Source organism: Podarcis raffonei, chromosome 8, assembly GCF_027172205.1.
Source record: "Podarcis raffonei isolate rPodRaf1 chromosome 8, rPodRaf1.pri, whole genome shotgun sequence".
Lineage (NCBI taxonomy): Eukaryota > Metazoa > Chordata > Lepidosauria > Squamata > Lacertidae > Podarcis > Podarcis raffonei.
In genome coordinates, this window is record NC_070609.1 from 89,169,691 (window position 1) to 89,184,694 (window position 15,004).

Consider the following 15,004-nt stretch of genomic DNA (forward strand, 5'->3'; position numbering starts at 1 on the left):
AGAAACAAAATATTTAACATGCTTTTCCGTCCTTTTTTGTTTTTACTGTATTCTGTAAAGATGCTTTTTTTTTTTTGGCAAGGGGAAAATCAATGAATGATAATTGATTTCATATGCATACCCATGAGCGTATCGTGCTTGTTAAGAATTGTTCCAAGTCAGATTTATAGGAAATGTTCTGAATGTCATAGGATGATAGTGATGTCGTCCCATGCAAGGCCTGATCCTCCACTTCTGTAAATCAGCCATTGATTTCAGTGGGGCTGCTCTGAAGGCCATTCTACATGTTTGTCGAATCATGGACTAGTAGGCCTGCCTCCATTATACCACTTCAGCTTCAGGTGGGGAAATCACATTTCTTTAAAGATTCACATGGTCCCTCACCCCATAAACAACTACACAAAGTGGAACAGCTTTCTCTCTGTTATTTTAGATTTCTGTGTGCAGGGAGGGTTGTTTATTTCTATTTAATGTTGAGGCGTCTGCTATCTGAAGTCTGATGTGGTCCAAATCCAGGAGGTCTCTGCATAAGCATGTAGCTCCAGCCCTCAGTTAAATCACCACATATTCCATCTTCTCAGGCTTTTTAGGCCAATGGCTGCTTGCTATTGGCTAATGTAGGATGGATCCGTTAGCCGGCTGTAGTTGGGGGAGAGCATTGGACTTGTATCTCTTTCCAAAAACATTTTAGTTTGGTTTTTTCGTTACTGTAATTTCCTTGTTAACGTCTCATTTGACTTTCCTATTTTAAAGGTGTTGCAGGGGTGCCTTGGAAGCTTCATTTGCATGACTTTGGAGAGCAAGAAATTGTAATATATGTGGGAAGGGAGGTGTTTTGTCTGGAGGGATGTGGCTGTGCATCTGACCTGTTGAAATCCTATTGTGTGTTCAGCTTCCGTTTAGGGATTTTCCTGAGCTGTCTGATCATGGCATAATGTGGCTCTGGAGCTGTAACTTTCTGACCTAGCAATGGTGCCCTTAAGATCTCTGGATGAAGGAAATACCTTTTTGTAGAGGCAAGTTTAGAGAACAGGAGCTGTCTTGGGAGTCCGAAGGTGGCAACGCAGGAAGACCCATGAATTATTCCAAATTTGCCTGTGTCCATTTCCACTGTTTTTTTCACAATAGGACTAGAGAAAAGGAGAAAAACGAATTGGCAGGGCAAGTCCTTTATTTGTCTCACACAAATAATCCAAAAGACCAAATGGTGCTTTCCCTTCACACTGACGCAGAGTGAATAAAACTGTTCCCTATTGAAATTGTGTGACTAAGGCAAAATTCTCATTTGCTTCATCTTAGATGGGTTTCTCTAAGACTTTTGGACTGAGATTCTCTCTCTTTTAAAAAAATAATAATCTGGCTCTCCAAACCCATTGTGCCAGGTGTTTGCCAGTATAATTGGTTGATCTTGGTGCAGATAGGAGGCAATCCACATGCTATTTGATTCTGGCAATGGCAGTATTAAATCTATAGCAGCATTATGTGAACGCCACCATAATTTTCTGCAGCACATACGTTATATGCACACTTTAAAACAAGGCTGCTAGAAGTAAAGGCAAAACTCCTGACTCTCAAAATCCTGAATAAATTGATGTACTTAGTATATTTATGAGTAGGGTGCAATCTGAGGTTGTTTCTCACTACGTATATAACCTACCTCGAATCTCAGTTGTTGGGAAAAGTTACCATGCCTCAGATTTATGAATAGAACTGTGCACATATTATCTACTCCTGCTTTAAAAAAGAAAAAGAAAAAAAGAATTATTTTATTTGGCAGTCATCTTTTTGCTTACACATGGACAAGCACAGCTCCTGTTGTGGTCAGGGTCATTTAGAAAAGTAAATGGAAACAGATATGTATTTATTTACAAAGGTGCTTGTAAAAGGTGTCTTAATGGTCGTTGGCCCGACCATACTAAAGCCAATGGGGTAGTGCTAAAAAATGATTACACTTCTCAGTCATAGGAAGTTGGCTGTGCCGTTATGGCAGGTCTCCCTCAATCTGCAGCAACATTTGTGAGCTTAGTTATGCTGTTTGTTGCATAGAGCAGCCTTCCCTAGTCTGGTCGCCTTGAAGGACCCATCAACCACAGGCAGCACAGCCCATGGTCATAGGTGATGGGAGTCGGAGAGCACAAAACTAAGACTGCTTTAGCGCGTACATCTCTATATGCCCACTGAACATCCTATTATGAGGTGCGGGAAGCCAAGACCACCAGGGCCTTGAGCATCATGTTGGCCTTTTCAGAAATCATGAATCCTGACTGCAGCCCTCCTCAAAGGCCAAGCAACTTCTGCAGGCGGTAGTGAGAAATTTCTTTGAAATGTATTTTTTGGGGGTAGTGATGTGAAACAAGTTAACAGCAACTAACCCTCAATCATAATAGCTGATGGTGCTAAAATTACAAACAAAACTGTAATCCCTGGGGGGGAAATCTTCAAAAAGGGATTCAGTGGTGCTCCAGCTGAAGTTATTAGCAAACTCCCCTTAAACGTCTCTGGGAGAAATTTGGGTTGGTTAAGGTCCCTTCTTTAAGTGGATTCTTATTTCCTCTGTATGCTTTGCTGAGCTACTGGGCCACCGTGAGTGTCATCTGTTTAAAAATATTTGCTTTGGGGCGCTTACTCTTCTGGGTCAATCAAGAGCTCAAGCAGATCATGGTAAATAATTATTTATGAAGAAAAAATGCATGGACCAAACAGTATAGAAGGCAAAGGAACAATTCCGCATACAGGTGGTCCAGTTTGGGAAGGTGACAAAAAGGCTCATTGCTTGTGAACTTGCTATGAACTTTTGTGTGTGTGTAAGAGGAATGTTGTGTTGCTGTCTCTGGTTAGCAGACAGTTGAGGAGCTGCATCAGTGAGGCACAAGGTTATTCCAATATATCAGTAGAGTTAGAGAGCTCCCTTCTTTCTATTTATCATAGGTTGTAACTGTGTCCCATAGAAAGGCAAAGAGAGAGAAAAATGAGCAAAGAAGCCCTGAGTTGCTTCAGCTGATGGAATGTCTGCACTGTAGGCTAAAGACACAAATTTTAATAACCGAAATCTTCTGATGAAATGGTGCTATCTTGGTGGGTTTGTTTTCAAAAAGGGTGTTTGGGCTTGTTTGTTTTCTGCCAGATTCCATCTTGCTATGGTGCTACAGTATATGTCAAACCAGAGAACTGTACAATTAACTGATAATAGAAAGTTTCAATGTTTTAAATACATGTGTGTTTTTTTAAAGTCTATGCTCTGAGTCTAAAATTTACAGCTACATAATTTTTAGCTCATTTACATGTGTGTAGATCCAGCAGAGGTTACTTTGGTATAAATGACAACTATCCACATCCTAGGGCTAGATCCTTAGCTGATATAAATGGAGCAGCACAGCTCAGGATCAGATGCTGAGAGTTATCTTTTTACTCATTCAAGTAGTCCTACTTCGCTCGATGGAATCAGGTGCTGGCAGAACTACCACCAGTGAAAAGGGCTTCTGGGATCAAGCTCAAAGGAAGTTTAACTATGAATAAGTAAAATTTAAAATGCTTTCCTTAAGCAGCTGGAAAATAAGGTACTACAAACTACTTTGAGATAACACTTGTGCCAATTTAGCAAGTGTGCATGGTGCAGGTATATGTAACATTCTGTATTGGTAATTATTATGCAAAAACAATGGGTGCTGAATTGGAAGTTTTGAGGTCACTCCAAGACAGAGCAGCTATTTATAAAGCAATGTAGTTGCGTCTTCTCCAGCTTGCTTGCTTGCTTGCTTTTATAGTTAACAGCAAAAAGTTATGACTTAGTCCTGCATTCCTTAACCAAGGAAAAATCCTTCTTGGACCACATCTGCATCTCAGTGTAAACAGGTTTATTCTATAGATGTTAATATTGAAAACGGACCCAACCTGTTGAAGGTTCATAGTGGAGAAGGGAACCAGGCTCTGTCCACACATAGATTTGCTACCCTTTAGTCTAAAATGCCTGCTTCATTCTGCTACTTTATGATGGCTTTTTCTTTGTATATTGCTATTTGTGAATAGTTGTGTCTGAAAGTTTTACAATATACCTTTTTGGTGCTATTTATTTTCTCTCTCACTCTGTCTTTCACTTTTTCTCTCTCTTTTGTTCACAAGACTTGTTTTAAGTGTGTACAGAAGCCAGGTTTTCATCATATAATAAGCTTGCTGTTACCACAATACATACAAAAAATACCTCAGAAACAGTATTGTGGCAACCTGTGATTCAGTTATAGCTAATGGGATTGATACAAATATTAGAAACAAGGTGTGTATTTTATTATGTCAACACTGTACTTGACATCCTATAAACTGTATGGCCTTTGTTGTTCTATTCTTGGGCAAGTTCTCACTTTCAAAATAATGAAACATAATGAGGAATCAGTGTACAGAACTAATAAAAAGGTGAACTGGGAGAGTGGTGCTTTCATTTCAGTAAACAGTAGATTTTACTGAAGTACCTCAGAACAGCGTATGGCCCACATGGGAAAGCATTTTTAGAAATAAGATCTTAAGCAGCTATATTATCAGTAATCAAATAATAGTTTCTGCACGTTTGGTTAAAAAAAATCTGCCCCAATAGAATGTTCTCAAACTCTTTTTGCTGCAGAATTTGCAAAGGTTTCCAATGAGGTTTTGATCCGGGAACAGCAAAATTCCCGGTGACTTTATTCATCACCACCCCCTCCCCCCGCCAGCAGAAAGTGCATTATTTTTTCAAATATGCCATCCAGTTGGATTACTCCGCTAAGTAGTTCTGAAAATGCAGAAATGACAGCGCTGGGTGGACTAAGAAACAGATTCCAGGGGCAAAGATGAAATGTTGGTGCTAGATTGGGACAGATCCCCAGCATATTCCTCTTAGAGCTATCCCACTTCATGGACAGTATGTGACTTGTTTTTCCAGACAGCAAATTATAAATCTTACGGTAATTAGCAAAGAGCAACATTCCTGTATTCTCTTAGGAAGGCAGTTCTCTGTGGAATGCAACAAGAGTCTCGCCTGCATTAAGAATTTATTTCATGGTCAAGATGTGAATTGTTGTTTCTCTTTTTTGCCTAAGAATAGTAAAGCAAATTGGCCAATTTTCTCTTCTGCTCCAATATCAGGGATATATTTTACAAGTGGTTTTTGTTTGCCATCCTTTTCCTCCTTTTTTGACACCTGTTGTTTAGAGTTTACTCACTGCTGTTCAATCTTTGGGAAACGTCTGCTGTCCAGCTGGCTTTTGGCTTTTTATTTTCATTTTGCGTGTAAAACTAATTAAAAAGGTATAAAACTGACTTCTAAATACATTTTTTTTTAATTTAAGAGAAATGAGGAAAAGAAACAGGTTGGATTTGGCAGACTAATTCAGTTTAGTTAACCGAAGGCTGTAACTTCTCAACGTATTTGATTTCTTGTCTCTTTGAATTCACATTTGGTAAACGAGACCTCCAGTGGAGGCTACCTTGTGGACCACACTTGAAGATTTCTTTGTTGATTTGTGACTGTGGCTACTTGAAATGAAGTTTATCTGGGGTTGGTTGACAAATGGTAGATTTTACAATGTCTCAAGGCAATAGGACTTGTGTATTAAACTGTAGATATCCTTAGTATGGTAAATTTATGCTGATAATTTTATTTTGTATAATTTCCCCCTCTTGTCTGTATTTTTTTTCCTTTCACACTTCTCCCTTCAGTGTCTCTGAAAATTTATTTTTAGGATGCCTAAAAATTGCAAATATGGACCCTCCTTTTTTTAATTTGTATTTTATTATGTTACACAACCAACAGGTTTGTGAAATGTATTATTCCTGATATCTTTAAACTATTGTGGGTGTTTTAATAAATTTTATATTTATTTTTTGCACTCAAATTCTGTGTGTTTTTTTCCTCTCCATCATCCAAGCTTAAGATTTCTTCTCACATTACATTTAAATGGTATTGCAGTAGTAATGCAAGTCATCAGGCTGAATTGCCATCTGCCTTATGCCCCTCATGCCCTGGGCCTCAGAGGACAGAATCCTGCCCTGGCCATGCTGACACTCACTTAACTGCGTGGTCCTCCTTCATGGACAACAACGGGCACGTGGGATGCCTGTCCTTAACCCTTCCTGATACACAGAATAATGTGGCTGGACTGCTGGCTCAACTCATTTGGCTAGTTTCCTATTACGGAGGTCTAAAACAGCATTGGACACACTTAGTTTTCCTGGGCATGTTCACCGAGTCTTCATTGTGACACCCTGCAGTGCCCCCCCACTCAGTGTTCAGTGCAGGGAACCAGTTGAGGTGCCCTAAACCCGCCTCTACCCAGGGGGTGCAAAAATCATGCCTCTCCACTCTGGCTTAGCACACTCTCTGAGCTGCTGCTCTGGCTGGCTGGCTGAGGAGTGCAGTCTCCTCTGGCCATCTTGGTGGAGGAGCATAAGGGACTGGGGGTGGGTGCTGATACAGCTCCTTGCCAAGGGCGCTAGAGAGCCTAAGTATGCCTGTGATGCAAAGTCCAATGCCTGTTTTACTCTGTGTCACATACACACAAACTGCCTTCCTCTTTCTCAGTCAGGTGATAATCTCCCAGCAATCTCCCTCTGCCTTGGGCTTAGAGAGTGACTCTCTGGGCAGTGGCATAGCGTGGATTGCCAGTGCCCAGGCAAGCATTGCATCCCCAACCTGTGGTCCATTAGCACTTCCTGAGTCCCTTCCACCAGTAGTAGTAGTAGTAGTAGTAGTAGTAGTAGTAGAAGAAGAAGAAGAAGAGGAGGAGGAGGAGGAGGAGGAGTTTGGATTTGATATCCCGCCTTTCACTCCCTTTAAGAAGTCTCAAAGCGGCTAACATTCTCCTTTCCCTTCCTCCCCCACAACTAACACTTGTGAGGTGAGTGGGGCTGAGAGACTTCAGAGAAGTGTGACTGGCCCAAGGTCACCCAGCAGCTGCATGTGGAGGAGCGGGGAAGCGAACCCGGTTCACCAGAATACGAGTCCACCGCTCTTAACCACTACACCACACTGGCTCAGTCCAGTATTGAACCCCTTCTTACCCCCAAGCATATGCACTGTATTTTAAGAAAATACTGATGTAATTAAAGTAAGATGCATTTAATGATAGTATACTTAAATGTATTTAAAATCGCTTGGTTTAAATTTGTGCAACTTTTTCAATAACAGTCTTGAAATCTACCTTGAAAGCTCTCTCCATGGACAGTATTGCTAGGTTACTCAGTCTTTCTTGGCTCATTGTAGATCTTTTGATTAAAGTTTTGCGATCCTCAACATGGGATGCACTTTTTTCACAGTTGCTGCCATGCACTTGGGTGTCATCTTCACCACCTTGACCCTGAGGTCTTGTTTTGAAGTTGGTGCAGGGGGAAAATCATAGGAGGATGCAGGGACTGCAGAAAGACACAAGAGGGTGCTGTAGCTTAACAAATGAGGATCAAGGAAGCCTTAAAAGCAAAGCTAACATTCTCCTGTTGCCTCGATGAGCCTGGATACCTGTTCCCTAAATGGAATAGGAAAATTTGGAGACTTCGCACATATATGGACACAACCTACCTAATGCATGCAGAGTGCTGTGGGCTTGTGCTCTCAGGCCACAACAGCTCTCCCAGGATTTCATTCTGTACTTGCAAGAAATGGATCTTTTAGTGTTGCAGCAACCACAGTTCGTTTATTTCACAAAATGTATACGCTGGTTTATTTGGTTTTTTTAAAATGGTTAAAGCAGTTTTGCTAAAAAGATACAAGAAAAATGATCAATAAGAAAGAATAATAACCATAATTTAAGACTTCAAAAAGTTTTAAACAACTGTAGACTGAAAACATTAAAACACGCACCAACTTTCCAAGCATCTGGGTAAAAAGGTAAAGGGACCCCTGACCATTAGGTCCAGTCGCGGACGACTCTGGGGTTGCAGCGTTCATTTCGCTTTACTGGCCAAGGGAGCTGGCGTACAGCTTCTGGGTCATGTGGCCAGCATGACTAAGCCGCTTCTGGCGAACCAGAGCAGCGCACGGAAACGCCGTTTACCTTCCTGGCAGAGTGGTACCTATTTATCTACTTGCACTGGTGTGCTTTTGAACTGCTAGGTTGGCAGGAGCAGGGACCGAGTAACGGGAGCTCACCCCGTCGTGGGGATTTGAACCGCCGACCTTCTGATTGGCAAGTCCTAGGCTCTGTGGTTTAACCCACAGCGCCACAGCATCCCAAGCATCTGGGTAGGCTTGTCTAAACAAAAATGTTTTTTAGCAGGCTCTGGCAAGCACCCTGTGAAGGCATCTGCCTGATGTCAAGAGGCGGGGAGTTCCAAAGTGCAGGTGTTGCCGCCCTCCAACGTGGAGGTCCCACGTGGCACCAGCGGCAGAGCCAGTGCCGCCGACTGAGTATATGGAGTGGCCTCTCCTTCGGCGGAGCGGAGGGAACCTTCTGCTCCGAGCTTTCCCTTGTTAACTCTATGCTCTTGGGAGAGCCGGAAGAAGGCGCGGCATTGCGACTCTACACGTTTCCTAACTCTGCGCTCTTGAGAAGAGCCGAGAGGAGAAAGCCGGCTGCACGGCGCACGCGCGGAACGTCATCTTCCAGCGCCTCCAAGACGCGCTCCCCTCTGACGCAACGGCGCGATGGCTGCCGCCGTAGCGAGGATGGCCGCTTGTCGGGGGAAGGTCGGTGATCTGTGGGCGGAGAGCTGCGGCCTCTTTGTCGGCGCTCTTCGCCGGAGGCCCTGAAGCGGGGAGGCCCCGGGCAGCGCCGCCCAAGCCCGCTCCTCTGCCCCCGCCGCAGCCCCCGCGGTGTGGGCCCCCGGCGCCCTCGGCTCTGGAGCAGCGCCCTCGCCCCGAGGACGAGGAGAGCGCCTCCTTTGCCTTCCCGCCCCCCCCCCCCGGGCAATGAGGCGAGGCGCTCGGGGAGCCTGCTGCCTGACGCTGCGCATGGTTCCCCCCTTCCCCGCCCCCAGAGTTCCTGGTTTATTCTTGGTAGGGATCATAGCTGTCAACTTTCCCCCTTTTTAAGGGAAATTCCCTTATTCCGAATAGGATTCCTCGCAAGAAAAGGGAAAAGGTGACAGCTATGGTAGAGATCCCAGTGTGGAATAACTTGTGGGAGAGCGAGAGCCAGGCATTTTATTTTTATCGCGTCTGCCATTGTGATTTAGGGGATTGTCAGTGGTGGAGCATGCCCTTAGCATGCAGAAGGTCCCGGGTTTAGGCCCCAGCATTTCTAGGTAAGGTTGGGAAAGATTTGGGGCTGAAACGCTGGAGAACCACTGCCAGTCAGTGTGGGCAATACAGAGCTAGGTGCAGTGTGACTCGGCTGGTGGCAGCTTCCCATGTTCCCATAGGGACGTTTGCATCCTTTGCCATTATTATAGTTGGCTTTATTCTGATGATATCCCAACTAACACAAACTCTTTCCATTTCTCATCAGATCCATTTTCTTCTGCGCAATATAGTGCGAACCTTTGCTTCACAGACGGAGGGAGAAATCAGGGTGGCACAAGTGCTTAAAGAAAAGTTCCCTCAGGCTGCTGCTATCAAAGTAGTAGATATATCAGGTAATTAGCAAAGCCTCAGGCTCTGTCTGAACTCTTGCCATTCTGCAGGCTTTCCTGTGATCTGAATCATTTCTGTAGATAAGATTTGGAGAAAGGCATTGCTTTGTGGTTAATTGTAATTTTGGGCTAAGATTAAGAGTTGGCATTGTGTGCCCCTTAGTCTACCTTGTGGGTTTACATTAGCCTAATGAGAAATACTGTTTTTCTCATTTTGCTCTTGGATGCCTTTAATAAAGGTACTGTATATTGAAAAATGCAGTGGCAGTACTCTTAGAGAATCAACATGTAGAGAGAAATGAAAAGGCTAGATGAATTTCCCCCCAAATCTTGTAAATTTTAAGTCCAACTAACAGGCAGTTGGTTGCCTTAGGTTTCCCATGTTGTTGTTCTTTGGTGATCACTCGTAGCCAAATAAGATTGTTTTCCATGAATATGGTCTTAGCAGTGTGTCCGTAAGTGACTGTGGAGGCCAATTCTGGAGCTGCAAATCTTTCCACAGTGAGGACATAGGTTTCTGGGCAGGAGTTGATCACGGTGAGGATTTGCCAAATGTGCCTTCCTCTTAGCTCATGCAGAATACAATGCAGTTTTCATTTGGTATCCACTGCAGTCATGAACATTTCATTTCATTATTTAATACTTTATACCATTGTCTTGGCTGCCAAAGTACAGCACAGAACACAAAATAAAAATCACCTCCGCAAAATTATAATCAATAATGAAATTGAATGAATCCTAAAACTTAAAAATAAAGTTAAATGTTAGAATGAAATAAATTTTATAAGCCAGGTTTGGGCCATCTATTAAAACAGGAAGAGCAAAGTGGCCCAGATATGCTCCTTACTGAAGTATATTCCAAAGTTTGCCCTCAACCATCCATCATCATAGGCTTATAGAATTGTAAAGTTGGAAGGGATCCCAAGGATCATCTAGTCCAACCCCTGCAGTGTAGCAGTCTCCACTAGATCATACATGACAGAAAGGCACAAATGATATATTGTAGGGTTAGTTATTATAAATTGTCATGTGGTTTCTGTTACCATGTAGATTTCTTTCCCTGGTTGATCGTGTGATACCCCCCTCCAAAAGCCCCTATTTAAAAGTGATATCAAGTTAAAAGAGCATAGGGGATTGTTAAAATAGCTGAAAATATGGTAAAATCAAATCCATTTTGTCAAGGTGGCTGTGGAGCAATGTATGAAATCCATATAGAGTCTGAAGAGTTTAAGGAAAAGAGAATGGTACAGCAACACCAAATGGTCAATCAGGTAAGCAGGTTAACATATTCTGGGTTGTCTATCTCTGTGTGGGAAATTATATTACATTTTCAGTTTCATGGATGCTTTGGATCTTGAGTTTTTGAGTTTCAAGCATTTTGCAGGATAATCTGCTCTTTTCTGTTCAAGCTCCCCCAAACTGTTCCCTATTCCATTTTCTTTGAATTAACTTAATTGTTCAAGTCTTTGACCTTAGTTGGGATGAGCTAATACAAGCAGTAGAATAAATTTTTGTATGGCCAGATGTTTAGAGCATGCTTATAAGTTGTTTTGGGTTGCCTTGGACAAGATAAACTGACCAACAGTTACAATAAATAATAGTAACAACAACAGAGATGGAATACTCTGAAGGTCGGTAACAATTCACCTGCTGCTCAGTGCATTGCAGTAAACAACATCCATACCTGGACACAAATAGCTTCATTTTTTAACTAGTTGGGTTTTAAAATTCCACAAGCAGATGGCCAGAAGCACCTTTCCCCACTTTGAAAGCAAAATACATTGGATCAAATAGAAGCTGCTATTTTGAAATCTGTCTGTGCTTGGGGGTGTGTCTTGAACCATGCTTGGGTGTTGCCTTCTAGTCTTTGAGGTTGTTTCACCCCACTTTTTGTGTAGCTGCTTGCAATGCTTTTTTCCTCCAGGCTTTAAGTGATGAAATTAAATCAATGCATGGACTACGGATATTTACTTCTGTTCCCAAGCATGGAAGCTAGGAGTGGCTGACAACGTGCAAGATTTTCATATTCCAGAAACTGGTGAGGCTCTGAGAGAATGCTGCTTAGCACATGATACAGCCAGATGCCTTTATTTCCACCCTCCCATGCTTCTCCATCTCCCTCTGATCTACAAACTACAAATAAAATCACTGTGCTGATGTGCTGTAAAATAAGGGTACCTAAGGCTTGTTTCAAAAGCAGTATTTATTTCAGATGCAGAGGTCAGCTCTCTTAATTGCATTGATTAACCTCTTTTCCCCAAGAAGACTCGTGTCAGAGTATCATGTGAGTCTCTTTTGCCAACAGCTGTAGAGAAAGAATGAAGAATATTGTAGACAGGAAGAAGTACTCCTTGATATCCACCCCTCTTTATGCAAAAGTATGCCAAAGTTCAAGGGAAAATTATAGATGAAATGTGCTGCACTTGTTTCTGGGGTTTATGGCAATTGAGGAGCTGAAAAGGAATTTCAGAACAACTTTGGAGAGATTACTGAAAGAAGAATGCAGATGCCTTGTACACAGAGTGCCTTCCTTGTAATAAGGTTGCTTTAAACCAGCTGTTACAAACAGTACAGTTTTCTAGGGTTAAATGATCCTAGCAACATTGTTTTATTAGCTGTGATGAGCAGGGCTGCCTGTCATGACCTTTCTAGGAATGCTACTGCAGTTAGTTTCTTGAAATGTTAAATGAGGCGTGATCTTTTGTGAAGAGTATCTTGCCATTTTAGCATGAGCAGCAGTGTTGAATTCTGAAAATCTAAAATAAAAATGCTACTTAAGTTTTCTTCCAGTCTAACTGCAAAGCGCTCTGTACTCTAATAGTATTGTATAGTGGCTGCACTGGAATACAAAAGGGACTTGTTGGACTGCAACTACAATTAGCCATATATCGCACTGTGGTCTCTGGAAACTGCCAGTACCATTGCAATGCAACCCACTGTAATATTGGTATAGGATCCTTTGCACGCCCTGCAGCAAAGTTGAAAGGGCAACAGCATCACTTCAAGCCACAGAGAATGCAGCAACAGCATTAGATAAACCTCAGCAACCATGGCAATGTTGCTGGCATCCACCAATTACACTGCAGCATTAGGATGTCTTCACATTAACCTTGCGTGCCAGGAACCAAGCCATGCATAGTGACAGGGTACCCCTGTAATGCCATACTGCTCATCACACAGATGAGACTCAAACTGGCAGATACTACAGCACTTTCACCATTGTTTGAACCACTGTGGTGTCCTCAACACAAGGCAAGTTTTTTTTAATTACCACTTTAATAGGGTATCTTCCTGTGTGTTTAGTTCTCTGTAAATCTCACTGGAATCAAGAACTGAAGGGAAGATATATGCATGTTTTCATTACATAAACAGTCCAGCACTCACTGCAGCCGGGGGATTGAATCCCCTTTTTCCACATACAGAGCTTGCCAACAACTGCCTGTGTTGAAAGGGAAGCAGAATGAGGTGCAGAGGAGAAGGAAGATGGAAGCCCCTAAGAGCCCCCATTCATACTCAACAGTTCTGAGCACTTAGCCTGGCAGAACACAGTATGGAATGTGAGCATTGGATACCACCTGCTAAGTGATTAATGTTACAAAATGGCTGTGGAACGTGATGGAGCAGATCATAATCAGTGCCTCAACACACTTTTGTCTGTTTTTTAGTCATGTTAATAGAGAGAATCGTATCACCTTATTGTCTCTTGGCACTATAAAACACCCACTGTGATCCTAAAACATAGCTTGTGCTACAACCTTTATCACAGAAATGAGAGTGTTTCTTCAAATAAAACATAACCTCACTGTATTGCTGAAGTCTCAAGACTTGTTTTGTAGCTGTTTCACCAGAGTTCTAGTCAATTATTAATTCATTTTCTTGACTGCTTTCCACAAGAGTCTTAAAGCAACTTATAAACACTATAAAAATAAGAGTATTTAAAAATGGCAATTAACACACTAAAATCCACTAATATAATCCCCTAATATTTAATAAACAAATGAAACGATGGATAAACTTGGTCACCATAAAAGAATGCCTGCAGGAGCCGTAATGACCTTAACATTCAAATGCTTGGGAGAAGAGAAACCTCTTCATTTTGCACCAGAAAGATGTTAATGTCCCTGTTCACTTGCACAACAGAAACTATGGATGGACTTAGGGGACTGGCCTGCAAACAAGACTGGCTTCACATTGTAATGAGAACTGAAAATATTGGTGTAAAACTAGTCTCCACAAGGGGGAGAGTGGAGCCGTCCTTGCTTCATGGTACAAGCAAGAGGAAAGCAAGATGAGCTTACCTGCCTCTTATTATTCTCCTCCTCCTCCTCCTCCTCAGCACATTACAAACGTTTGAGGCTAGCTTGAAACTTGCAGGGGTCTTCCTGGCAGAGGAGATTGTCCTGCTGTTACCTCCCACCTCTGGGAGTGGCCCTCTGGCAAAAAAACGTGTGTGTGAAATACCAGGTGTTAGACCTGCTTTTCACATTTAGTGGGCAGTATTTGACTCACTACTAGAGATGTATGTTTTTGTGGCAAGAATAAGGCAATGAGTGGTTGTGCTGTGGGGGTGGAGAGTATTGAGAAATACAAAGCACATATCTTTCTAATCGCACCTTAGCACACTTTGCTGATTAAGAGCATGGTAATTTGTTTTGCAAACAGGCATGTTCAGCAAATATATGAATCAATCTCTGCATGGCATAGAGCACCCTTCCCCAACTTTGTGCCCTCAGGCTGGTTGGGCCTGATTGAAGTTGTAGTCCAAACCATCTGAAGATCACCAGCTTAGGGAAGGCTTGCATAGAAGTCCATGCTAAAGAAAGTAGAACCCAGCAGAAATTTCTCACATCTCCGTCGCTGACCTTATTTAACACCAGCGACTGTGTGGGAAAAGCCACTGGGAATTGTGTTACATATTATAGTGGGCTCTTTGCCAAGCCTTCCAGAGATTTTTTTTTCTCCCTGCTTGCCTGGGAGACTAAAAGCAGCAGGAGAACTTCCATCAAGCAAGGTCGTCTGAGGCTAAGCATCCATATGCACACTGAGTACAGTTGCCTAGCAGGCTTTGATAAAATCAAAGAATTGTAGAGTTGGAAGGGATTCCAACCCCTGCAAAGCAGGAGTCTTATCTAAAGCATCCATGATGGCTGGCCGTCCAATCTCTGCTTCAAACCTCCAAGGAAGGAGAGTCCACCACCTTCTAAGGAAGTGCATTCCTGATGTTTTAGTTGGAATTTCCTTTCTTGTAACTTGAAGCCATTGGTTCGAGTCCTACCCTCCAAAGCAGGAGAAAACAAGCTTGCTCTATATTCCATGCGACAGCCATTGAGATATTTGAAGATGGCTATCACATCTCTTCTCAGTCTCTCTTCCAGGCTAAACATACTCAGCTCCTGAGTATGAGAGCCAGTGTGGTGTAGTGGTTAAGAGCGGTAGTCTCGTAATCTGGGGGACCGGGTTCGCGTCTCCGCTC

At 42.6% G+C, this 15,004-nt stretch overlaps 1 protein-coding gene across 3 annotated transcripts; it reads left to right on the forward strand.

Annotated features, from left to right (window-relative positions):
• The first annotated feature begins 8,523 nt into the window (after positions 1-8,523).
• Positions 8,524-13,338, forward strand: BOLA3 (bolA family member 3). Of its 3 annotated transcripts, none has more exons than XM_053401472.1 (5): positions 8,524-8,647; positions 9,408-9,534; positions 10,714-10,802; positions 11,456-11,569; positions 11,837-13,338. In XM_053401472.1, the coding sequence occupies exons 1-4, from the start codon at positions 8,606-8,608 to the stop codon at positions 11,525-11,527; spliced, it is 330 nt and encodes a 109-aa protein (XP_053257447.1). In that variant the 5' UTR covers positions 8,524-8,605; the 3' UTR covers positions 11,528-11,569; positions 11,837-13,338. The 3 variants fall into 3 exon arrangements, with proteins under 3 accessions (XP_053257447.1, XP_053257448.1, XP_053257446.1); XM_053401473.1 differs by having other exon boundaries at positions 12,954-13,338; XM_053401471.1 differs by having other exon boundaries at positions 11,456-13,338.
• Positions 13,339-15,004: the final 1,666 nt, after the last annotated feature.

Bases quoted from the DNA above. Each gene is read 5' to 3' on its own strand.
- BOLA3 (XM_053401471.1), top strand. From the start codon at position 8,606: ATGGCTGCCGCCGTAGCGAGGATGGCCGCTTGTCGGGGGAAG. The intron at 9,535-10,713 runs GTAATTAGCAAA...CATTTTGTCAAG, and splicing joins CAAAGTAGTAGATATATCAG to GTGGCTGTGGAGCAATGTAT. The intron at 10,803-11,455 runs GTAAGCAGGTTA...TTTTTCCTCCAG, and splicing joins AACACCAAATGGTCAATCAG to GCTTTAAGTGATGAAATTAA.